General features: G+C 33.1%; 3 protein-coding genes and 1 long non-coding RNA gene across 4 annotated transcripts; 1 reads left to right on the forward strand and 3 right to left on the reverse strand.

The window, feature by feature from the left end:
• LOC138938379 (uncharacterized) lies at positions 1-2,199 on the forward strand. Its single transcript, XM_070305294.1, has 3 exons — positions 1-931; positions 1,123-1,362; positions 1,628-2,199. Exons 1-3 carry the CDS (start codon positions 1-3, stop codon positions 2,197-2,199), a joined length of 1,743 nt encoding a protein of 580 aa, XP_070161395.1.
• A 13,896-nt stretch (positions 2,200-16,095) lies between these two features.
• Positions 16,096-16,977, reverse strand: LOC138938380 (uncharacterized). Its single transcript, XM_070305295.1, has one exon. It carries the CDS (start codon positions 16,975-16,977, stop codon positions 16,096-16,098), a length of 882 nt encoding a protein of 293 aa, XP_070161396.1.
• A 2,758-nt stretch (positions 16,978-19,735) lies between these two features.
• Positions 19,736-23,458, reverse strand: LOC138938215 (uncharacterized). Its single transcript, XM_070305046.1, has 5 exons — positions 23,259-23,458; positions 22,650-22,853; positions 20,945-21,177; positions 20,371-20,530; positions 19,736-20,046 (listed from the first exon to the last, which is right to left on the reverse strand). Exons 1-5 carry the CDS (start codon positions 23,365-23,367, stop codon positions 19,898-19,900), a joined length of 855 nt encoding a protein of 284 aa, XP_070161147.1. The 5' UTR covers positions 23,368-23,458; the 3' UTR covers positions 19,736-19,897.
• A 375-nt stretch (positions 23,459-23,833) lies between these two features.
• Positions 23,834-24,643, reverse strand: LOC138938336 (uncharacterized). The gene is made up of 3 exons (XR_011447689.1): positions 24,353-24,643; positions 24,091-24,273; positions 23,834-23,952 (listed from the first exon to the last, which is right to left on the reverse strand). It is a non-coding gene; the product is annotated as an uncharacterized lncRNA (long non-coding RNA).
• Positions 24,644-25,977: the final 1,334 nt, after the last annotated feature.

Raw genomic sequence — 25,977 nt, forward strand, 5'->3', positions numbered from 1 at the left:
ATGCAAGAAATAGCCGATCAAGGCTACATTGAAGAAGATGCACTTATCCAATATATAGTCGATGGCATTCCTGACGAAGAAGGCGACAAAACACTTCTATACGAAGCCCGCACGCTACGTGAATTAAAGAAGAAATTAGAAGTGTATGATCGGATTAAAGAAAAAGTACAACGGAAGAAAACTACAATAAAGAAAGATGGTTCCAAAGACGACTCAAGAAAAGAACATAATAAATCCGTCAACAAGCAGTCAGATAAGAAACGTTGCTTTAATTGTGGCTCAACAGAGCATGATGTTAAAAATTGTACAAATGCAGATAAAGGACCGAAGTGTTTTAAATGTAACAACTTTGGACACATCGCATTAAAATATCAGCAAGCGCAGTCGCCGGGAGCATCTACGACCACGGTGAGTTGTATAAATACTACAGATGATAAATTTATTCTTGTCGACATTGCAGGATTAAAATGTCGCGCTCTAATCGACACTGGAAGCGACATAAGTTTAATGCGATATGATATATATAAAGATATTGGAGAACCCAAATTAAATCAAACAACTAGAGTTTTTACAGGACTAGGAAATGTCATCACAAGACCGAAGGGCACATTCCAATTAAAATTGACGATTGGAAACGACACTTACGAAATCGCCATTTATGTAGTCTCTACCAATTCGATGACGGCTGAGTTAATACTGGGTTATAATTTTTTACGGAACACGGAGATAATTATTCGAAAAGGACAAATCGAATTAGTAGCTAATTATCAGCCGAAGGAGACTGTCAAAACCACAATAGAAACCAAAATACTATTAATGAATACGACAACAGTTTATCTTCGTCCCCGCAGATTAGCTCCAAAGGAAAAAGATGTCTTGAACAATCAAATACGCGAATGGTTAGCGACAAGTATAATCAAACCCAGCACGAGTGAGTATGCTAGTCCAGTTGTTATTGTACGCAAAAAAGATGGCTCGAGTCGTGTATGTATAGAGCATTAAACAAAAAAATGATACGTGATAAATATCCAATGCCGTTAATAGATGATAAGATAGACGCGCTCGTAAACTTTCGTATATTTTCTGTACTTGATTTGAAAAACGGTTTTTTTCACGTGCCAGTAAAAAAAGAAAGCCAGAAATATACAGCATTTGTCACACCAACGGGTCAATACGAATTTATGAAAACGCCATTTGGACTTTGTAATAGTCCTACCAACTTTTTAAGATTTATTGATGAAGTATTTAGAGACCTCATTCAAGAAACTATTGTTTTTACTTATATGGACGATCTAATTGTTCCAGAATATGACGAAAAAGATGCATTTGATAAGTTAGAGAAAACTCTGGCTGTTGCTGCAAGTAGTGGTCTTAATATCAACTGGAAAAAATGTCAATTCTTACAAAAATGTGTCGAGTTCTTAGGTTATGTAATTGAGGATAGTTGTGTAAAGCCATCTCCAGCTAAAATTAAATCGGTTCAAGGTTTTCCCCAACCTAAGACGTTTAAACAATTACAGAGTTTTCTCGGACTTACAAGTTACTTCAGAAAGTTTAGAAAAGACTATGCAAAAATAGCTTATCCATTATGTGACATAAAAGAAGAGCAACACTTTACTTTTGACAGGTACAGCATTTACGCGGTTAAAAGATGTTTTGTTAAAAGAACCTGTGCTTCGAATATACGATCCTAATGCAATCACTGAATTACATACAGATGCAAGTAAACAAGGGTACGGGACAACTCTCCTTCAGAGAAAGCCTGAGGAAAAATATTTACACCCCGTTTACTATATGAGTAATAAAACGTCCGACTCCGAAAAAAAGTGGTGCTCCTATGAATTAGAAATAGTAGCAATAATTAAAGCGGTTAAAAAATTTCGCGTTTACTTATTAGGAATTAAATTTAAAATTGTAACTGACTGTCAAGCTTTTCAGAAAACGTTATCTAAAGAAAATTTACCACCTAAAATTGCCAGATGGGCATTAGTATTAGAGGAGTTTGAATATGATATCGAACATCGTCATGGCGACCGGATGAAACACGTTAATGCCTTAAGCAGATATCCTGTGATGCTGGTAGAAGTTACAATGTTGATGTCTATTAAAAACGAACAAGTTAAAGAGGAGCGTCTACACGTGATTAAGCAATTGTTAGCAAAAGGTCCATATGAGGATTATGCGATTGAAATGGGATAGTAATGAAAAAAGTGGGCGACCGAAGTGTGGTAGTATTGCCGTCAAGTATGTATTATGATACTATACGAAGAGTACATGAAAACGGGCATTTTGCTACTAAAAAAATGATGGAAGCTATACAAGAAGACTATTACATTCCAAAACTAAAAGATAAAATAGATAATTATATTGAATGTTGTGTATCCTGTATATTGTCTGAAAAAAAGAAAGGGAAAAAAGAGGGCATGTTGAGACCTATTCCTAAAGGTGACGCACCATTAAGCACTTATCACATTGATCACTTAGGTCTGATGACAAGCACGTCCAAACTATACAAATATTGTATTTAATCGTTATAGTAGATGGATTTTCAAAATTTGTATGGATTTATCCTACTAAAACTACTAACGCCAAAGAAGTCTTAGATAAATTGACGGCAATGCAACAACATTTCGGCAGTCCACAACGTATTATAACAGATAAAGATACTGCGTTTACCTCGTCTTATTTTAACGATTATTGCGTAACAGAAAGCATAGAACATATTGCCATAACTACGGGTGTACCTCGTGGTAACGGACAAGTAGAACGTATAAATAGACTTATTATTCCCGTACTAACCAAACTATCTTTAGATAAACCCGACCATTGGTATCGTCATGTAGCTAAGTTGCAAATGTGCATTAACAGCACTTGTCAGCGAAGCGTGGGTATGAGTCCATTTGAAGCTTTATTTGGCGTAAAAATGAGGCAGCACGATGATATTCAATTATTGTCTTTATTAGAACAGGAATAAGTTTTAATGACAATTATTTAATGATGAACGCGATAACTTAAGAAATACTGCGAAAAGAAATATTTCAAAAATACAAGCCGAAAATCAGCGATATTTTAACAAACATCGTAAAAAAGCTTAAATATATAAAGAAGGTGACTTAGTAGTAATCCGACGAACACAATTTGCGCCGGGTTTAAAAATTAAGCAACGATATCTAGGACCTTATAAAGTGTCAAAAGTCAAAAGTAATGATAGGTATGAAGCTATAAAAATTTGCAAAAGCGAAGGACCCAAAACTACGACATCCGCTGCTGACTACATGAAAAGTTATAAAGGTTTTCCTTCGGGGACCGAAGGAAGTGCAGGAATGGCCGAATGTGGGAATCGCGATTATCTGAGCGAGCAAAACGAGGTGGCCGAGCGAGGCGAGGCGTTGATGATCTCCAAAAGGGAGCGCGAGCATAGTTAAGTTGAATGTGAGACTGCAAACACGTATGTCAGGCGATCTCCACATTATAATAACGAGCCGATTTATACTATTGTTATCCGATTAATTAATGAACTCGTGTGATATTCATCAATATTTCTCATTGAACGAACCAAAATCCCACATTTATAATATTTATATAAAAATAATACTAAAAATATAATACTAAAAATACATGTATGTGTGTATATACATATATGTTTTTAATATATTGATTAATCTAACAATTGAATAATACAGTATGGCGCATTCGCTTATGTTCTCTCTTATTTTACACGATGGGAAATATATTTACTGTAACTGGTAAGTTGAGTCTGTTCCTATTACTCTGTTTGATAAAATTTCAATTATTATTATTTTTTTTTTTAAATTATTATCGTGATTTGTCTTCCAATTCTGAGGTCCATCTGAAAATTCTCGTAATTATTTATTAGTTTTGATATATGAAATTCGTAAGCGATTGGGATGTACAATTCGACTATTCTTTTTTATTCTAATTTTTACGTTGTTTTTATTCAAGATTTCTAGAACTTCGTGAGGCCCAATATATTGATCTCCGAATTTACCTGGTTTTGGACCTTTTAATAAAAATACTTGATCTCCCGGTTTAAAAGTTTGCGGGTTGGTTTTTCTATCGTAATAATTTTTTTATCTAATTTTGGCTTGAATTACATTATCACGTGCGTTTCCCTGAATTTCGTGAAGTTGAGTGACAAAATTTATTAAATATTCGTCGTAATTTGCTAATTTATCCCCAGGAGGTAGAAGTTCGTTCGATGGAACACGTGATATCTTTCCAAAAACCAGCTCATATGGAGTATGCTTTGTTGCTTCATGTACGCTTGTATTATAATTAAACATAGCAAGGCTAATCCATCTATCCCATTGTTTTTGTTCATTTGCGTATTGTTTTAAATATTCGCCTAATGCGTGATGTGATCTTTCTAAGGATCCGTTTGATTGAGGATGGAAGGCTGTTGTGCAAAATTTACGAATTTTAAATAATTTTGCAATTTTCTTTATTAGGTCGCTAAGGAAATTTCTGCCTTGATCCGTTAATATTGCTTTTGGTGCTCCAAGTACGCAAATAAATCGGTCTACGAAAGCTTCTGCGATAGTTTCGGAAGTTTGATTCGGTAATGGTATTCCCATGCAAAATTTAGTTAATTGATCTTGTAATGTTAGAATATATTCGTTTCCTCTTTCGGTTTTAGGTAAAGGGCCTACGATATCCATAGCTACTTTATCAAAGGAAGATCCTGGTGTATCTGTAATTATCATAGGTTGTTTTGTTTTTGCTCGGATTAGTTTTTTCAATTGACATTGTAAACATTGTTGTATATACCGTTGAACATCTGCTTTTAGGTTTTCTCAGTAATATTTATGTTTTATTCGATTATAAGTTTTTGTGACTCCCCGGTGTCCTCCCGTTGGTAAGCAATGCATTTCACTGATTATAACGGAACGTAAGTCCTTCGGTGGATATTTAATTAGTCCGTGGCAAATAATAACTTTAGTAGGAGCGTCAGCGAATATTGATTGTATATGTGATTTAACGTCATTCCATGGGACATTATTAATAAACTCGGTTTTTGCGATACTAAATGTTTCTAATTTTAAATCTTCGGTTATATTTCGTAAGTCTGTTAAGATTTTAACAATTTGGTTAAGGGTAGTCGTAGGGCCTTCTCGCTGTCCCTCGCTGATGGGTAAAACCAGATAGGTAAAACCAGATGATAATGATTTTTATGTTTTATAGTCTTAGCTTTTCCTAAGACAAGAAATCCTAGGTTCGGAAGCTCTTTTTGTTCGAAAAGTTTTTGTGAGCCTGAATCTAAAGGTGTTCCCTGAGCGTCGACGAAATATACCATGTTATCTTTTCGTAAAAATAATAATTCTCAAGAGTCTATAACGTTACCATGAATTATTCTATTCTCAATAAATGCGGGTTTCCTTTTTCTTGACTGTAAATTTTTGTTGATAATATCTTCTTCATTTTCTTCTTCTTCATCTTCTTTTTCACTGTTAGAATTTTTATCCGGCGGGTCGTTTCTTTTTTCAGTCTCTTCTATCTCTTCTCCGTCGCTATGCAATTCGTCGGTTGTTTTATTTTGTTCAATATTTTGTTTTGCAGTTTGACTTCTTGTTTGAATTTTATTTGGTTCAGGAGGATCATGTATTAAAGCCTCTTCGGTAATTGATAAATGATCTGGTTCATTTAGTTCTGTTAGTGTAAATGGAAGAGTATCGTTATTGTTATTTAGTAAATCGCTTTCAGCTATTATTTCTTCGTTTTCCTCCATATCGGAAAGATATAAATGGAAATCGTCATCTTCTTCTTCTTCGCTATCGGAATTTTCTAATAGTTCGGCAATTAATCGTGCATCTTTAGGGTTATCTGGGTTTAAATGTTTCTTGTTTTTTATAATTTTACAATCTATTTCTTCGATATTTACAGGATTTCTGGATAATGCGTCTGCGTTTACGTTCGTTTTTCCTGCTTTGTATACAACCTCATAATCGTATTCTGCTAATTTTAATCTCCAATGAAGTATTCGCATATTTGCGTCTTGTGCGTTTTTAAACCACATCAAAGGTTTATGATCTGTGACTAAAGTGAATTTTCTTCCGTATAAGTATGGTCGAAAATGTTTAACGCAATATACAATAGCTAGTGCTTCTTTTTCGTATGTATCGTATTTTGATTCGTTATCTGTTAAGGTTCGTGAGGCGTATGCTATCGGTAGGTCTTTATTTATCTCTCCTTGTGATAATATTCCTCCAACGGCTATTCCTGATGCATCGGTCGTTAGAATAAATGGTTTAGAAAAATCTGGATATTGTAGTACTGGTTCTTTGCATAGTTTTTGTTTTAAAATTTCGAAAGATTCTTCTTGCACGGAGGTCCACTCGAAGCGGGTGTCGTTTTTTAATAAATTCGTTAATGGTTTGGCAAATTTGGAAAAATTCGGTATAAAGTGTCTGTAATATCCTGCAAGTCCTAAAAATTGTTTAATATTTTTAGGTATTTTAGGTCTTGGAAATCGTTGTACTGCTTCTAATTTTTTCGGATCTGGTTTTACTCCGTCTTTAGTGATTACGTGTCCCAGATAAGTTACTTCTGTTTTTAAAAATTCACATTTGTCTGGTTGAAGTTTTAAGTTAGCTTCTCTTAGACGTTTCATTAAAGCGTTGTATTTTCTTTCGTATTCTTCTAACGAGGTTGCATAGATAACGATATCTTCTATATAAACAAATAGTTCATTGCCGTAACCCAGTTAACACTAAGTCCATTAGACATTGGAAAATAGCCGGAGCATTTTTTAGACCGAACGGCATACGGTCAAATTCGTAATGTCCAAAAGGAGTAAAAGCTGTTTTATGACCGTCTTCGCGGTTCATTTTTATTTGATGAAATCCAGATGCTAAATAGCATACCGAAAAATATCTAGCTCCTCCTAATTGATCTAATATATCGACGATATTCGGTAAAGGATATGCGTCTCCGATGGTTTTGTTATTTAAAGCGCGAAAATCTAATACCATTCTCCATCGTTTGTTTCCTTTGGAATTTTCTTTCTTCGGCACGATCCATATAGGCGTGTTATATGGCGATTGTGAGTGTTTTACGATTTCTCCTTGTAACAGTTTTTCTACCTGCTTGTTTATTTCTTCTTTATGAATTTGCGGAAATCGATACTGACGAGTGTTTATTGGTTGGTCATCTGTAGTAGGTATTCGATGTTGTAATACGTGAGTTGCGGTTAATTTTTCTCCAGGAATATGAAATCGATCTTGACTGTCCGTTATTAATTTTATAATGCTTTTTCTCTCTGCTTCATTTAAATGTTCTAAACGCAATGATTCTATGATTTCGACGAATCGATTCTTTCCCTGGTCGTCGGAAATTGTTAGACAATTATGCAAATTATATTTTTCAACTTCTTGTTTTGTTTTATAACTTGTTTTGCGTTTTCGCATGAATTTCTCTAAGATTTCTTGAGATTTATTTAACAAGAATGTAATGATTTTTGAAGACGGTTTATTTTTATTTTTCATATTTCGTAAATTTGAATTTTTAATATTTAAATTATATTTTTGAGCCTCTTCGGGGAGGTCTCTTATTGTAACATGAGAGGTTTTTAATTCATTATCATTTTCTTCTTTAAATAATCCAACCTTAGGAAATTTGATATCCAGGAAGGATAAAGGACTTCTTCCCTTTTTGGAATGAGGTTGTGTCGAATACGTAGTGAGGTTTGGTAATTTTCTTCCTTGCAATCGACGGAGCTAGGATTTTCTGACAAGGTTTGGAAATTTCCCTCCGAAATCCTAGAATTATTCCCTTCTTGAGAGGATTGATAATTTCTCTCTTCGAGGATTTTTAAATTAATTAAATTTTTAGGAGAGGATTGGTAACTTTCCCCTCCAGGAATGGTTGGATTCATTGGATTTTCAGGAGAGGTTTGGTAATTTCCCTCTCCAAGGATTTTTGAATTGTTTATTTTTTTATTTTTTCTCTCAATTTTAATTTTTATCTCGTCTTCGTTTTTAATTTTATTCTTATTTTTATTTTCTTCTTTGTTTAAAGTTGTTTCTTCGTCTTCATAATTAATTTCTTCGATAATAATATTTTCTTCATCCACATTTCCACCTTAATTTTCAATATTATTTTCATAATCGTATTCATTATGTATGAGTGTTCCGTATGTGGTTTCTTCTTTTTCCTTATTCAGAGCCTCGGTCTTCGAATCATGGTCATCTAACAATTCGCTCAATGGTTTTAAGCGCAAGGTCGGGACATGTACTTCTGCCTCTTCATCTAAAGTACTGATAACATTTAAATATGCTTTTCCAGAAACATTTTCCATGATGGTATCTCCTAAATAAATTCCATGTGCTATTTTTAATCTTGGTATGTAGCCTATTTGTATTTCTGGATTTTCTATTCTTAGATAAAATAATGATTCGGATCGCGGAGCTATGATAATGGCTTCAGGCGATAAGAAAGGTATGTTGATTCCGGAGACATCCAAGTGCCCTTATGCGTAATCTATTTTCGATGAAGTTTGTTTAAAGAAATCGTTTCCTAATATGCCGGATTGTGAAATTGGAAAATCGTTAGATACAATATGGAATATAACCGGTGTTTCAAAAGAAGTTAATGTAATTTCACCTAAGGTGTACACAGGATAATTATTTATACCGTTCAACTTAAGGATATTAGTGCAATTAATATTTATTTCTTCGCGAACGAGATTTTCTTTAATTATATTAGGTCCAGATCCCGTGTCTAGCATAAAAGTTATATTAGTAGTTAAATTATCGATGTTGATTTGAACGGTAGGCACGCGACTATGTTTGTCGAGGTTTACAGTCACGGCCCTTATGGTAATTCTGTCCTTATCTACTTGGCTACCTGAGTTTTGGGCGGGTGCGGCTTTCGTTCGGACCCCTGCTGTGCACCCGACGTCGAGGGATCGTTGTAGTTTCCGTGATTATTTTCTTTTTTTCGAAAATTACTGGCATGGCATAATTGACAATTTTCGAGAAGATGACCTTGCTCCTTACAATAGCGGCAGAATAAAGAATTCCTGGATCCCGTTTGCTGGTTTAGTTTTGATCGACAATCTTTAGTGTTGTGCCTCCGGAAAGGCACGGCAGTTGGGATCGTTTGCCGGAAGGAATTTAGGAATTCGGGCTCCGCCTGAGAACTTCACTGATTTTATTTGTTTAAAATGACACCTTTGCAGTTAAATAAATATATTAATATCTATTTTATTTGTGACTTGGCTTGATTACAATGTTCCCGCACTTTCGATCGCATCGCGTATCACGATAACGGACATCTTAACGTGCGCGTGTCTAGAGTCGAGTTTCGGTCTCGAGACTCGCCTCTCGCTTCTTCGTATATATTTCTGCAGACTGCGTGGCTATTCAATATTATAATAATTATTGATACTCGCGGTTGGTAGAGATATTGCTTTGATTTGTTGTCGCTTTTACAATGGTCTCGCTGTGCGGTTTTAGAATCGTTTTGTTAAGCGAATGGAATTTTAGTACGGCGTTTCCTATTTTTAATTGATTTTTATTATAATCGCAAGACACCGAATGTTGTCGAAGGAAATCAATTCCTAGTATCCCTTCATATTCGATCGGAATGTCGTCCTTTACCACGTAAAATGCATGTTTTACCTTATGGTTTTCTATTTTGATTGTGGCGTACATTTTTCCGATGGTGTGTATTTTATGTCCGGTTATGCCTGTGAGCGCGATTTTATCTTCGTGTATCAATGCGTCGTCCTTTAAATGTTTCAATTTTATTAGTGAGATGGTCGATCCTGAATCGTACATCTGTATTTTTTCGTTTTTCGCTTATCGCATTGGTAATGTTATTAGCAATAAGTCCGTCTTTTTCTTTGCGTGTGGCATATCATTAATATGCGTAACGCGATACTCAGATGTAGGTCGCGGTTGTCACTTTCTCGCTTCCTCCTGCTCGTCTTCGCTACTGCTACTTGCGCTATCGGCGTTTCCTTTTTGTTGTCGCGATTTCTTTCGATCGCGTATATTTTCGTCTCGCGTTTTTGCTGATTTCCGACTTTTAGTTTATTTGTACTATTTTTCGGTTTCCTTTTTAGACTCCAGCATTCGTCGCGGCTGTGTCCTGTTCTTTTGCAATGCGAGCAGTATTTACTTATCGCGTTTATTCGCGAGGGTTTTTCCGGCTTCGGGAGCGCGTATCGGCTACTACGGCAATCGCGTCCGAAATGTCCGTTTTTTCCGCATTTAAAGCATTGAGGTGTCGGATTTCGACTATTTCGCGAGTAACTAAATTCGGTTTTATTTTTATTAGCAAAACCACTTGTTCTCGCTGTTCCCGGTCTGAGATTTTCTTCAGCGCTCGCGCCCGTTATCGCTTCTTGGAGCGTCGTATATCGCTGTGCGCGTACGAGCACTCGTAATTCGTCGTGTAGCCCGATCTGGTAATTTATTAATGTCTGCGCTTGGATTGTTTGTTGAATCGTGCGTTTTGATAATGCGGAATGCTCTTTTCCTTCTATCATCGAATCGTATAATTTCATCGCTAGTTGATCAACGCGTTGTCCGAACGCATGCGCAGTTTCATTCGGCTTTTGTTTTAGCGAGTTGAATTCGATCTGTAAATGTGTCGTGCTTTGTTTCGACTGGTAACAAGTCTCGAGTTGCTGCTTTAATTCGTCGAACGTTTGTATATCTCACGTCTCAAAGTCCTGCATCGCTTTCCCTTTTAATTTTGTAAATAAGATTGCTTGAATTAACGATTCTTCGTCTGCGGGGTTTATGTTCTGAACAGCGTATTTGCATATTTATTAAATTTTTTCGGACTTACAATAGTATAACGGCTCGCATGATCGCTCGCTGTGTCAGTAGGTTGCTGACGCTGAAGTCCTTCGCTCGGCGGCTGATACGGCTAACGATGCTCGTCGTACGGCGGTAGTTGTCCGGCGTCGGTGTGTTGTCTGTAGAGTTATCGTAGGTCGCGATGCTTGGCCGCTCACGTTTCTGCTACAGCTGTTGTGGCGATGCTCGTTCTGTTGTACGTGCGGTGTCTTCCGTTGATTGTAGTTTCCGTCAGCTTACGTTTTACGTGTGCTGGCGTGCCTGTCCTGTTTACACTCTGGGTGCCTTGCAGGTCTTGGGGAAGGCTTAGCTGCTGCTTCCGTCCATCAACTTCAATTGAATTGATTGTTGGCGTGTCCGCTTTTTAACACAACCGTGTCTTTTGCAGGTGTTGCTTAGTTCTAACGATGCCCCGGCAGATCCCACCGCTGCCACCAAATTATGTTGTGCCTCCGGAGAGGCACGGTAGTTGGGATCGTTTGCCGGAAGGAATTCGGGCTCCGCCTGAGAACTTCACTGTTGTTATTTGTTTAAAATGACACCTTTTCAGTTAAATAAATATATTAATATCTATTTTATTTGTGACTTGATTACAATGTTCCCGCAGTCGAGTTTTGGTCTCGAGACTCGCCTTTCGTTTCTTTGTATATATTTCTGCCGACTGCGTGGCTATTCAATATTATAATAATTATTGATACTCGTTTTGACACTCGCGGTTGTTAGAGATATTGCTCGCGTAAAGGAATAAAGATTGCCCGCGTAATATTAATGGTAAAGACTGCCCGCTGTTCGTTAGCGGTGGGCCACTTTATTAACTCCTCTTAGCTTCCCGGGAGGGGGTCGTTTAGCGACAAGGCTGTGTGTCGTGTCGCTTGGTTTTGGCAATATCCGGATGCAAGCTAAAAAGTTCTAAGTAGGACTTCTTTGCTTGCACTTTCGCAATTTCTTTATTCCTTTTTATTTCGCCTTTAAGTAGGACTTCTACGTTGCGTTTTCGCAATGTCCTTCTTCCGCTTGCCCTGATTTCCGCGTTTTCGCAATGAAATGATGGCACGGTCGCTCGGGCTTAGCGCGTGGCTCGCGTTGTCAACGCTTTGTTCGGTCAACGCTCATAACGTGATTTGTATTCGCGTTACACGTTGAGGAATCATAAAATAATATGTATTTAGAATAGTATATTTAATAATTTGTGTATAGCCTGTTCGAGGTATAACAATAGCGATCTCAGCTTTGTGCGCAGAAAATCGTATATCCTCAATTTCCTTAATGTTGTACAAGAATTTTCGACTAAACTCACTTACTGACACGTAACTAAGACGTTCCGAACGAACAAAACTTGCGTACACAGCGACCTCAGCTGTGTGCGCAGAAAAACGTATATCCTCAATTTCCTTAATGTTGTAAAAGATTTTTCGACAAATCTCATTTACTGACACTTAACTAAGTCGTTCCGAATGAATAAAACTTGCGTACATAGCGATTTCAACAATATATGCCGAGAAGCGGTTCTTCTTAATTTCCTTGATGTTGCACAAGAATTTTCGGCAAATCTCACGTAGTGATACGTAAATAAGACATTCCGAATGAATAAAACCTGCGGACACAGAGATCTCAGCCCTGTGTGCAGAAAAGCGTTTCTCCTGAGTTTCCATGATGTTGTATTAAAATTCTCGACAAATCTCACTTACTGACACATAACTAAGACGTTCCGAACGAACAAAACATGCGTATACAGAGATCTCAGCTCTGTGCCAAGAAAAGCGTTTCTCCTCAATTTCCTTGACGTTGTACAAGAATTTTCGACTAAACTCACTTACTGACACGTAAATAAGACGTTCCGAACGAACAAAACATGCGTAAATAGCGATCTAAGCTCTGTGCGCAGCAAAACGTATATCCTCAATTTCCTTGATGTTACACAAGAATTTTCGGCAAATCTCACTTACTGACACGTAACTAAGACGTTCCGAACGAACAAAACTTGCGTACACAGCTATTTCAGCTTTGTGCGCAGAAAAACGCATATCTTAAATTTCCTTAATGTTGTACAAGAATTTTCGACTAAACTCACTTACTGACACGTAACTAAGATGTTCTGAACGAACAAAACATGCATACATAGCGATCTCAGCTCTGTGCGCAGAAAAACTTATATCCTCAATTTCCTGAATGTTGTACAAGAATTTTCGACTAAACTCACTTACTGATACGTAACTAAGACGTTCCGAACGAACAAAATTTGTGTACACAGCAATCTCAGCTCTGTGTGCAGAAAAGCGTTTCTCCTAAGTTTCCATGATGTTGTATTAGAATTCCCGACAAATCTCACTTACTGACACGTAACTAAGACGTTCCGAACGAACAAAACTTGCGTAGACAGAGATCTCAGCTCTGTGCCAAGAAAAGCGTTTCTCCTCAATTTCCTTGACGTTGTTCAAGAATTTTCGACAAATCTCACTTACTGACACGTAACTAAGACATTCCGAACGAACAAAACCTGCGTACACAGAGATCTCAGCTCTGTGTGCAGAAAAGCATTTCTCCTGAGTTTCCATGATGTTATATAAGAATTTTAGACAAATCTCTCTTACTGACACGTAACTAAGGCGTTCCGAACGAACAAAACTTGCGTACACAGCAATCTCAGCTCTGTGTGCAGAAAAGAGTATATCCTTAATTCCTTGATATTGCACAAAAATTTTCGACAAATCTCACTTACTGACACGTAACTAAGTCGTTCCGAACGAATAAAACTTGCGTACATAGCGATTTTAACAAAGTATGCCGAGAAGCGGTTCTTCTCAATTTCCTTGATGTTGCACAAGAATTTTAGACAAATCTCACTTACTGACACGTAACTAAGACGTTCCGAACGAACAAAACTTGCGTACACAGTGATCTCAGCTTTGTGCGCAAAAAACGTATATCTTAAGTTTCCTTAATGTTGTACAAAAATTTTTGACTAAACTCACTTACTGACACGTAACTAAGACGTTCCGAACGAATAAAACTTGCGTACATAGCGATCTCTGCTCTGTGCGCAGAAAAACGTGTATCCTCAATTTCCTTAATGTTGTACAAGAATTTTCTACTAAACTCACTTACTGACACGTAACTAAGACGTTCCGAACGAACAAAATTTGCGTACACAGCAATCTCAGCTCTGTGTGCAGAAAAGCGTTTCTCCTGAATTTCCGTGATGTTATATAAGAATTTTAGAAAAATCTCTCTTACTGACACGTAACTAAGGCGTTCCGAACGAACAAAACTTGCGTACATAGTGTTGTGCCTCGGGAGAGGCACGGTAGTTGGGATCGTTTTCCGGAAGGAATTTGGGAATTCGGGCTCCGCCTGAGAACTTCACTGTTTTTATTTGTTTAAAATGACACCTTTTCAGTTAAATAAATATATTAATATCTATTTTATTTGTGACTTGATTACAATGTTCCCGCACTTTCGCTCGCGTCACGTATCACGATAACGGATATCTTAACGTGCGCGTGTCTATAGTCGAGTTTCGGTCTCGAGACTCGCCTCTCGCTTCTTCGTATATATTTCTGCCGACTGCGTGGCTATTCAATATTATAATAATTATTAATACTCGTTTTGACACTCGCGGTTGTTAGAGATATTGCTCGCTTAAAGGAATAAAGATTGCCCGCGTAATATTAATGGTAAAGACTGCCCGCCGTTCGTTAGCGGTGGGCCTTTTTATTAACTCCCCTTTGCTTCCCGGGAGGGGGTCGTTTAGCGACAAGGCTGTGTATCGTGTCGCTTGATTTTGGCAATATCCGGATGCAAGCTAAGAAGTTCTAAGTAGGACTTCTTTGCTTGCACTTTCGCAATTTCTTTATTCCTTTTTATCTCGCCTTTAAGTAGGACTTCTACGTTGCATTTTCGCAATGTCCTTCTTCCGCTTGCCCTGATTTCCGCGTTTTCGCAATGAAATGATTGCACGGTCGCTCGGGCTTAGCGCGTGGCTCGCGTTGTCAGCGCTTTGTTCGGTCAACGCTCGTAACGTGATCTGTATTCGCGTTACACGTTGAGCAATCATATAAAATAATATGTGTTTAGAATAATATATTTAATAATTCGTGTATAGCCTGTTCGGGCTATAACATCCCTCCCCCGTAAGGAAAAGAAAAACGGAGGTGTAAAAGTGAGGTTTTTCGCAAAACAAAATTTCTTCTTATTCTAATATACAATATTTTTCCCGTATATAATATGAATATAATCGTTTCTTATTCTAAAATCGTGTGCTTAAATTACGTTTTAGTATGAGTCTTGGGAATCCGTATGATATACGTGGTTCGTTTTCTTCGTATATCCTGACTGACGGTCGTCTCGTATATTTCTTTTTATTTTTCATAATTATATAAATTATTAATATTATTATAATTATTGTGGTTATTCCGCTTGTCGCCATAGGATATACGAATTGTTTTTGTGTGAAGAATTTGTCGTTATTGTCTTGCAAATCGTTGTTCATTTCTTTTAATTTATTTTTTAGTTCTGTTAATTCTGAATGCTGTACGATGTTCTGTTGTTTCGTGTCTAATATGTCTGTATTGTCTCGTATAAATGTAATATTAATTTCCGGTAAATACGTTTCTATTTCGCTACCTTGTATGACTTCTTTTGGTTGGATCGTCATTTCTGTTGTTATTAAGTTACATTTATTTTGAAGAGTAATTTGCCCTGTTCCTTTAATTACTTTTCTAATCTCGTTATACTTTTCGCATTGAATTATTATTGATTGTTCGCGTACAGTTGAATATAGCCAAGTAAGTGGCTGTTGTAACGGTATCCATATCGTTTCTGTCGCAATTACATGTTTACTTTTGCAAGCCTCGTTCTGGTTTTGTGGTTGCAAGTACATTTGTATTTCGCACGGCGCGTTTGAATTAATACGGTGTATTGGTTGTGTTTTCTCGGATATGTATCTGGAATTTATTTGGATACACTTTTTTAAATCGTCCTCCGTTATTATAATATACGTTAATCTTTCTCTATTAACTACTATTATTTCGTGGTTTATTTCCGCGTGAGTAGTATACAAAAGGGTATGTTCTAGCGCAGATTTTTTCCTATATCAAAATCAACTAAAAAACACCAAAATCATTCATAAAAGCAACAAAGAAAGAAGAACTTCTAAAATATTGGCAGAAATCCTAAATTCCAAGAGTGTTAAATTCTGAATCAAGACCAATATATTATAAATTAAGACCAATTATAATACAAGTCCAAGGACGCTAAGTCCGAAGGACGCTTACAAAGTGATTAGATCCTTTTTATTTATCCATTGGTTATGTGTATTATCAAAGCCTAGCCATTTAACATAAACTTTATTTCCTTTTCTTTTTAATATTTTTTCAACTAAATAGATGTTAGTTGGAATTTTAGTTTTTTGTAGTTCTTGTTCATAAAAAGTTCCCTTAATCTCTTCACCTTTCATATCTTTAATATGATAATATGGAGGTATGTTTTTAAAAACTTTATCTATTACAAATATTTCAGTTGACCAATTAAGTGTATATCCTTTTTCAAACATATGTTTTAATTTATTAATCCTTACATAATCACCAACTTTGAATCGCGTCCCTTGAACTAAGCGTCCTTCGGACTTAGCGTCCCTTATACTTAGTCTTTCAGGTGCCTTTCGGGCGCCTTTTGGGCACATCTTCAGGTGTGTTTCAGACGCATCCTTCATACTTAGTCTTTCAGACGTCTTTTCAGGCAGTGTACTAGTTTTAAGTCCGTAGGACGCTTCACATGGTGTCATTCCTATAGTTCTATGCTTTCTATTATTATAAATATTCAATAAATTTGGTAATATATCAACCCACTTGTAATTACCCTGTATACTGAATTGTTTCCACATTAATTCTTTGAGTGATCTATTAAATCTTTCAACAATTGCAGCTTTTTTATCACTATATGTTGAATAATGATTAATTTTATTTTGTTTCATGAGTTTTTTAAAATCTTTATTATAAAATTCTTTTCCATTATCAGTTTGTAGATTTTTGGGTGGTTTATGCTGTGAGTTCGGGTCAACCCCTTGAGACAAACCTTCGGTTCTTGAATGTGAAACGTCTGAAAGACTAAGTCCAAAGGACAGATTCGATAGGTTTTTAAAACAAATACTCATTGCCTTTGATACGCCTTCTCCAGTTTTATTTTTAACAGGAATTGCCCAAGCAAATTTGGAAAAAGTATCAATAATTGTTAATAAATATTTATATCCCTTATTAATTTTGGATATTCCCTTTAAGTTACCCGAATCCATTTCAACAAGATCAGCCTGCCAAAGATCATCGATTCCTAATGTAATAATAGATCTTCTTGGATAATTTCTCCTTGCTGGTTTGTGTAAATTCATCAATAATATCGTTTTTACTAACGGTCATTTATTTCATTGAAGAATAACCATTTATCTTCATTTGTTTCAAGTACTTTTCACGTGGAAAGTATTTCAAATTTTTAATAAAATCTTTTTCACGTAAATGAATTTCTTCTTCAGATATTTGTTGAGCCTCAAATAAATGTAATAACTCACAATAAAAATTAAATGATAATTTATATTCATCAAGCCTATCCATTAATTTTAATGATGTTTTGAATTCATTATCTAATATTTCAATTATAACAGATATGGCACTTATTGCAAATAATGGTGTAACAGCAATACCTGATAAACTTGATGCCGCAAATATTGCTTTACTAAGTGATATACCGATTTTACATTTTAAAAAATACTTATAACTTTTTCGATAAACATACATTCGTTTTTTAAAATACTCGTCCATTTATTATTATTAATAAATGTCTAAACATCACCTAAAAATGAAACATTTTAATTTTATAGATAAATATAAAAGAGGTGGTGGATTCTTTCCAGATGTAGTACGCGGTATAATTCTAGGTGAATCGGGTAGTGGAAAAACATTTTTATCTACTAACTTTGTCGCAAACAAATGGCTACCATATAAGCAATTATATGTTTATAGTCCATCTATAGACCAACCTACTTATGTAGGATTAGAGAAAGAGTTGGAAAAAGATAAATATGATATTGATTATTTATTTGAGGGTAATTGGGAAAAAATTTTACCAGTAGAAGAATGTGCATCAAATAGTTTAGTAATTTTTGATGATGGAATGTTAAAAGATCAAAGTAAAATAATAAGATATTATTGTGAAGGAAGGCATAAAAATATTAGTATTCTCGGATTATATCATAAATACACTAAAATAAAACCTATAATTAGAAAAAATTCAAATCTGTGGTTTATTTTTAATGAGTTTGGAGATAATCTCAAAAAAATACATGAAGAATTGGCTTCTGAATTAACATATGAAGAGTTTTGTAAGTTCTGTAAAAAAGCTTGGTCAGAACCACATGGATTTTTGGGAATTGATAAAACAAAAAATGATAAATATTTCTTTCAAAAAAATAATGAATTAATATTATTATTATAAATGGGAAGAAATTTACGTAATGTGTCGGACAAAAGACAACTGTTAAATACTGATTCAGAATTGTCGAATTCTTCGGACTAAGTCTTTCAGACGCTTCACCATCGTCGTCAAATACAAAACCGTTAAATACAAAACCGTTAAATACACAATCCCACACGGAACATGACATCTATTAGACGTCCATATAACCTCCATAGCTCCATGCGACATCTATCTCCACAGTGGATATTGTATAGACTTCTAATAGAAATCCATATTATGTCCACGGTAGACGTCGTCTCTAAATCCATAATGGATGTCCATTAGACATCTGTTATGGATGTATGATAGATTTATACACATTTTCTAACAAAGTAAAATTTAATTTTTATTTGTCTTATTTAAAATTTTCATTGTTAGTTAATGTTTTGAGAGTATACTTAAAAATTTGTTGTGATATTATATATTCTATTTTTAATTTATAAACAATACAAATTTTTATTGAAAATTTTTATTAAACTTTAAAATATAATTAACAAAATTTTAAGATAAAGAATTTTCTTCGATATCAAAATTTTTTACACAATTCATAACATATATCAGCAATTTATTACTAAAGGAAGAAAATTCTTAATTTTTAGATTGAAACTAGAGATAATTGAATTATTCATATTATATAATTGGTTTGTGTTTCGTAAAATCAAAAATATATTGTTCTTAATACAATTATTTACGCAAACAGAAAAATGAATATATTTATAATGCGCGTAACTCGAAAAACTATATAACTTTTATTATTAATTAAAATGTGGATGTAAATTGTCCATGCACATCTGAAACATATGTAAAATCTATTATAATAGGCTTATTTTTAGACAGTAAGCGAATTGACCAATCATAATCGAGATTCACTAGGGTTATTTCGAGAGTACTCAATTGTGATTGATCAATTTGTTTACCGTCTAAATCTTACTGTTTTTATATTTTTCTAATGGCTCTCAATACTGAAAATTTATAATTTACATAACATATACTATTGATTTTCAATATTAGCAGTGAATATCAAAACCCAGTCCATTCTACTTAAAGCCAATGGCTTTTACAGAAACATAAGCAATAGTAGTGTACAAATAGTGTCGGAAATAATCTATAATTAAAGAGCCATGCAAATTTAATTTCAATATACAGTGATGAGCGTGAATGGTGAGTATAGATACATATAAAAATCTAAACATATAAAAAATAAACATTATTCTGAATACGAGTTTAGAAAATTGTGTGTTAAAACAATAATATATTTCTCCCCTCCTTATCTTTTCGCTATATCTACTCATATCTTGTATTAATTTTTTTTTTTTTTTAGGAAGTCTCAGACTTGCGATATAATAAGCTATTGGAAACTTGCACATCGCATTTCATCAGTGACTGTTTCATAAAAAGAGCTGAAAACGAACTTACGTACATTATTGCAAGTGAAAATAACTGCGAAATATGCAAATAATTCTATAACACAACGTACAATAGAATTTGTATGTAATATGTTGCCAGTAATGATTAAAATAATTAATATTTCATACCTTTTGACATTATTAATATACCTTTCCAGTTCTTTATTCTGATAAATTAGAAACGTTGCCTTCGCATCTATGGGTCCGCTTCTTCTCATTTTCATGTCTCGCTTTTGAATGTCGAAACCACTCCATAACTCTTCGTTGTATTTTGCCCTGATCGGAATCTGGGATATTGTGAAGTATGGATCCTAAAAATATTTTCATTATTTTAACTTTTTCTTCTATACTAATTGATTGATGACTATAGTAATTCATAGTGTATTATCTTTGTTTAATAATTATTTCTAAGTTATACAATGTAAAAATGGAAATAAAATTTAATTCATCAAAAACTTTTTAAATTTGATTAAAGTAATAATCATAAATATATCTATATATGATACAGAATGTTCCATGGCAAGTTATTGGAACTAATTAGCTGTCATTTTTACACGCATATAGAGAGGAAAAAAAATAAAATATCTTCTAACAGAAGATATTTTGCAGTTGTATTTACATATAAACAAACTTACTGAAAATAACTTTTATTAGTTCCAATTTATGCAGTGGCTCTTTTCCGCGTCGGCCTTCCCAGTTATATTTCTCCGCCAATTTATTTGAGAATGTTTTATACAACGTTCTCTTTACGGCATCATCGACGCATGTTCCTCCGATAGATTTGATATATACGCGCTATAAGGTAAAAGTAATATATTATTAAATTAAATAAAGTAATGTCTTTTTCTTAACAATCTTCAATCATTTTCTATAGCAATTTTAAGTGATTAATATCTCTGATAATATCTAATAAATAATTAATAATAATTTTAAATGATTAATACATCTCATGAAATGTGATAATCTTATAAGTAAAAAAAACCAGCTTTTTACGCTTAATTATTTTAATTGGGATTATTTATATGTATAAAATTAAAATAGGGATTAAAATTTCTGAAAAGGACATACAATGTTTTTACTGTGGAAAAGTTTACCTAAGATTGATTATATAATGTACTTATAAAAGATTTGATAATAATTGTGAAATACATATATATATATATATATATGACTATTATATTGTATATAAATTTATATGCGTTAACTTACTATTTCAGTGTTATGTTGGGAATCTGAAGCTTTCAAAATCTCCTCAACTTCCGCTAATTGGGCTACAGTTTGCAACGGAAACCGATTTTCAGCGTCACCAAAAGAAAATTTCGTACTTGCACATTCTGTGCTTTTATTAGTTCTTTCAACTAAAATATCTAATAAGCTCAATGCTTGTCTCATATCATATTTTATAGTCACTATTTCTCTTGTTAATCTCTTGAAATGATCCACTGTAAATAGCATTTATTATTAATAAACGGTTATATATATATATATATATATATACACTTATAATGTATAAATAGCATATACATGTATATAATATATATAAATAAATGTATATAAATGTATATAATAATATAATAAAATGTAATAAGTATAGTGAATTAAATATATAAATTGTATATAAAACATATAAATTAGTGGCATTACATACGTTGCTTTTTCAAAAAATATAGCAGACAAGAACATATATTGTATTTCGATATACTATACAATTTTACTAATGAAAGAAATAAAATGTAGATTATTGCATTTTTTTTTAAATTGATAGTTCTATATGAAAATATTTATTATTATTGTTATCTTTCGCATATCTATTATATAAAAGTTATATAAAACTATAAAATAATAATAATAATAATAGATTTTATTAAAAATTTTAGAAATAGGTAAAAGTTGTAATACCTATTATTTTTAAATTTGTATAGAAAACAATTTAACACGTATAAATAAAGGCCTTACAATTGCTAAATCTGCTCATAATACACAATTGCTAAACTCTATTACAGTTGCAAAATTTCTATATGTACACCATTTATTTCAAATATATATATATGGACCGTTTATTTTGAAAGTGGTGTAAGTCCTTTTTTTAAAAAAATGAGATATGACGTAATTTATTCTTAATTTAGTGTAAACTTTTTGTTTATAACTAGTTAGTATTTAATATCTTAAAAAATGCCAATGCTTTGTTCAATTTAAAATTGGCCGGTAAAAGAAATTGCGTAACCATTGATTATGAAAATGGTGTAAGTCCAATTTCCATCACGATGCCAGGCCTATTACATACGAAAAATATAAGGATATGCAGCAGCTATTACCTTATATACCTCCTGTGCATCATGAATATTTCAAAACACTGCCACATGAAGAGCATAAATAATTAATAATACCAATATCTTGTGTTAAGTTTAACAATATATAAATATAATTAACGTTCAAAATAAAAAATACAAATTCTATTTTATTTCTTATTATTATTTATAAACAAAATTGGATTAATATGAAATATATTTTAAGTGATATTTGTTATTTCAAAATTGAAATTAAATGATATTTACAATTGACTAATTATGAAAGTGGTGTAAGTCCATTTGCAGCCTGGAAATATATATTATTTTAGTTAAATTCGCCTAAAAGAAATTTATATAATCAAATTACATATTGATAAATTAGTACAAACATTCCCAGACTTCACATAATTAACCTATATTTTTTAATTGTCAGATCTGCTAACATTTAATTTTCTCGAAACAAAAGAAAATGGACTTGCACCACTTTCAAAATAAACGGTCCATATATATATAATAAATGGTGCATGCGTGTGCGTATGCGTGTGCGTGTGTGCGTGCGTGCATGTGTGTTCGTACGTATGTGTGTGTGTGTTCATATTATATTTATATGCATTACATTTACTTACCAATTGCAGTTTGTGAAAACTGATGATTTAAATCATCATTTTCCTTTTCCTTTACATATCGGTTTCTTTGCATACAGCTAGATCGACCAACTTCCTCCATTTTATTAATATGTCGGTGTATTAAATTGTCTCCATTTTTCTCTCTTGTAGCAATGTTAAACGCTTCTTCATCTCTTTCGTACAAAATACCATAACCATTCGCATCTGCACATAAAATATATTATAAATACATTTAGCATACAAAATAGAAGTTAGAAGAAAAATTGAATTTTGACAAGATATATGTAAACTTTATGAGTGCACACATATATATTATTCTATATATACATATATGTATATTTCGTCGTATATCCATATATGTATATATAAAATATGTAGGCACACAATTTTTAAGATATTATTAATATTGTATATGTATTATTTTAAATATTGTATGTAAAAAATTATGTATACTTTTTTAAATTTATAATTGCTGATAATATTAATGATAAATATGAAATATATATGTATAAAATTAATGGCGTGCGCGCGCGCGCGTGGTGTGTGTGTGTGTGTGTGGGCGTGTGTATGTGTGTATATATTATATTTATATGCATTACATTTATTTACCAATCGCAGCTTGTGAAAATTGATGATTTAAATTATTATTTTCCTTTTCCTTTATATATTGGTTTCCTTGCGTACAGTTAGATCGACCAACTTCCTCCATTTTATTCATATGTCGGTGTATTGAATTGTCTCGATTTTTCTCTCTTGTAGCAATGTTAAGCGCTTCTTCATCTCTTTCGTACAAAGTACCATAATCATTCGCATCTGCACATAAAATATATTATAAATACATTTAGCATTCAAAATAGGAGTTAGAAAGAAAATGGAATTTTGACAAGTTATATATGTAAACTATATGAGTATAGTACATATATATATTATTCTATATATACATATATGTATATTTCGTCGTATATCCATATATGTATAGATAGAATATGTAGGCACACAATTTTTAAAATATTATTAATATTGTATATGTATTATTTTAAATATTGTATGTAAAAAATTATGTATACATTTTTAAATTTATACTTACTGATAATATTAATTATAAGTATGAAATTTTATATAATATTATATGCATTGTTACATGGAGATATGTAATAAATTTGCTCACCTTGCAAGGATGATGAGTAGGAGCTCAAGTTTGAAATTTGTGATGATACTTTGTATTTTTTTGCAGAATCCCAAGAACGTGTAATGGATGCACTTTCACATTGTACTGTTTCGTTTGTATTGCACAGTCGTTGACCTTTCATATTGATAAAATAAAATATAATGTTAAAATATAAGAGAGATATATATGAATTTTATATATATATATATATATATATATATATATATATATATATATATATATATATACGCGATTAGAATTGTTTATAATTACGTTTTGCAGGAGGACATGGAGCAGGTGGCAAAATTGCACTTGTGCATGACTCTTCTTCGCTTTCGGATGAAGATAAAACTTTCCTCGCTCTATATTTTCTATAAGATTTAGCTTCTTTCTCAGTATCCATATCTGACGTGTATAAGGCCTTTTCTGCTTTCGCATCAGCCTTTTGTAAAGACGCTGAAAATGTTGTAAACATTTAGTATTATGAATAGGTAAAACTTAACAGCAATAAAAGCTATTTTATTGAAATACTTACAATACTCGCCAAAAATCCGATTAATTTTAAAGGAAGGCCAATCAGAATTTGGTATTTCCTCTTTTTCAATTGCCTTTCGCAGTCTTAAATCCGTTTTGAAATGTGAAGGATATTTGCATACATCCTCACTTTGTAACCAAATTTTGGGTATTACTTGGATACCATCGGAGAATTCTACGACGATAAATCCTCGATTCGACATCTTCCTGTGAAATTATACAAAAGAGCTTCTACGAGTAATATTGTAAACAAGATTTCAATTTGTATAGATTATTGTGTATCAGAAATCATTTTAATTTTTTATTTTATTGTCATATTTTATTTTGCTTTTATTGTCAGAATTTATTTTAATTTTTTATTAAACAAATTAAAGCGCAATATACAAATATTATTAATATGTAGTGCTTATAAGCGGTATTACTGCGAAATATCTTTCATTCCTGTATGGCAATTTTACGAATTTATGACTGATTTTATGCAAAGGCCAGGTTTGAATGTCAGATAATTGACTTACTTTAAATATATCCAAATGAATAGAACTGCATGGATTATTATAAAGTTCTTCAACAATTTTGAATTTACGACCTATTGCAATATAATTACCTTCACTCGACGTTGCGATATTTTCCAAACAGACAATATCTTTTTCTATGAGACAACAATTATCAGAAGATTTGATTGAAATAATAAAATGGGGAAATTCAACCTTCAAAAATTGTGGATTGAAACAACCTGATATCAACGGTCCTTTTTCGTGTGAATTCTTTACACTTATTTTTGATATATCTGCATCGTCAGATTTGATTTTATAAAAACTCATTTCCGCATAACGATTGCTAATTTGCTCTAATGGTTTCTCAGATTTTCTCAAAAGAGATTTTAATTCTTTCATAAAATTTTCAAATGGAAAGGCACTAAAAGTATCTAATGGCCCAAATTGTTTTACGCTGTCAGTTATGTGAAGAAGACCGTGAACATTATGGGATACAAATTCGGGCCCGTAAATTTTGATAAAACATTCAACAAAATGTTTCAATAATTTATTCGCATATTCAATATATTCAACTGTACTATTATTTTGACATAAAATCCGAACAGCAACATGTAAAGTAAGAAAATTTGAAAATATATCAGGATTTACTTCTTTTTGTAATATAACAGGACCGGTATATAACAAAAATTGTCTTAATTCGGTTGCTTTCCACTGTGCAAAATCTTGAATTTCTCGCGGTCTTCTTGCAAATTCTTTTGGAATAAGATGCCTAATATCGAGAAGAAATTGAGAAACATTTTTTATTCGTTGCGAGGATAAACATCTAGCTTTAAGAGGACCACTTATCCATAATTTTATCAACTTCCTAACAACGCCAATGCATATCATATGCATGTAATCTAATGGAATTTGAGATACAATGTCAAAATTTGGAATGTTTAATAAAATAGAACGACCGAGATGATATTCTTCTTGAGTTTGATTACGAAAATTAGCGTCTGTTCTTTTTTGCCAGTCAGAATTGGGAAAACAAATTCTGTTAGCGATGAATTCACCTTCAATTGTACATTTTGTGCAGCTAAAATAACCACTATGTCCTTTAGTAAGTGTAATGAAAGATTTAGCAGGAGCA

This window comes from Polyergus mexicanus, unplaced genomic scaffold (genome assembly GCF_030449975.1).
Source record: "Polyergus mexicanus isolate NDT 795.1 unplaced genomic scaffold, iyPolMexi1.0 SCAF_12, whole genome shotgun sequence".
Classification (NCBI taxonomy): domain Eukaryota; kingdom Metazoa; phylum Arthropoda; class Insecta; order Hymenoptera; family Formicidae; genus Polyergus; species Polyergus mexicanus.

What these genes read in the sequence shown, in the direction of transcription:
- LOC138938215 (XM_070305046.1), bottom strand. Translation starts at nt 23,367, where the DNA reads ATGAATAAAATGGAGGAAGTTGGTCGATCTAACTGTACGCAAGGAAAC. An exon ending in GTTTTCACAAACTGCAATTG is followed by an intron (nt 21,178 to 22,649) that starts GTAAGTAAATGT and finishes TGCTATTTACAG; the next exon opens with TGGATCATTTCAAGAGATTA. An exon ending in CCCAACATAACACTGAAATA is followed by an intron (nt 20,531 to 20,944) that starts GTAAGTTAACGC and finishes TTTACCTTATAG; the next exon opens with CGCGTATATATCAAATCTAT.
- LOC138938379 (XM_070305294.1), top strand. Translation starts at nt 1, where the DNA reads ATGCAAGAAATAGCCGATCAAGGCTACATTGAAGAAGATGCACTTATC. An exon ending in TATAATCAAACCCAGCACGA is followed by an intron (nt 932 to 1,122) that starts GTGAGTATGCTA and finishes TTCACGTGCCAG; the next exon opens with TAAAAAAAGAAAGCCAGAAA. An exon ending in AACTCTGGCTGTTGCTGCAA is followed by an intron (nt 1,363 to 1,627) that starts GTAGTGGTCTTA and finishes TACTTTTGACAG; the next exon opens with GTACAGCATTTACGCGGTTA.
- LOC138938380 (XM_070305295.1), bottom strand. Translation starts at nt 16,977, where the DNA reads ATGAGTATTTGTTTTAAAAACCTATCGAATCTGTCCTTTGGACTTAGT.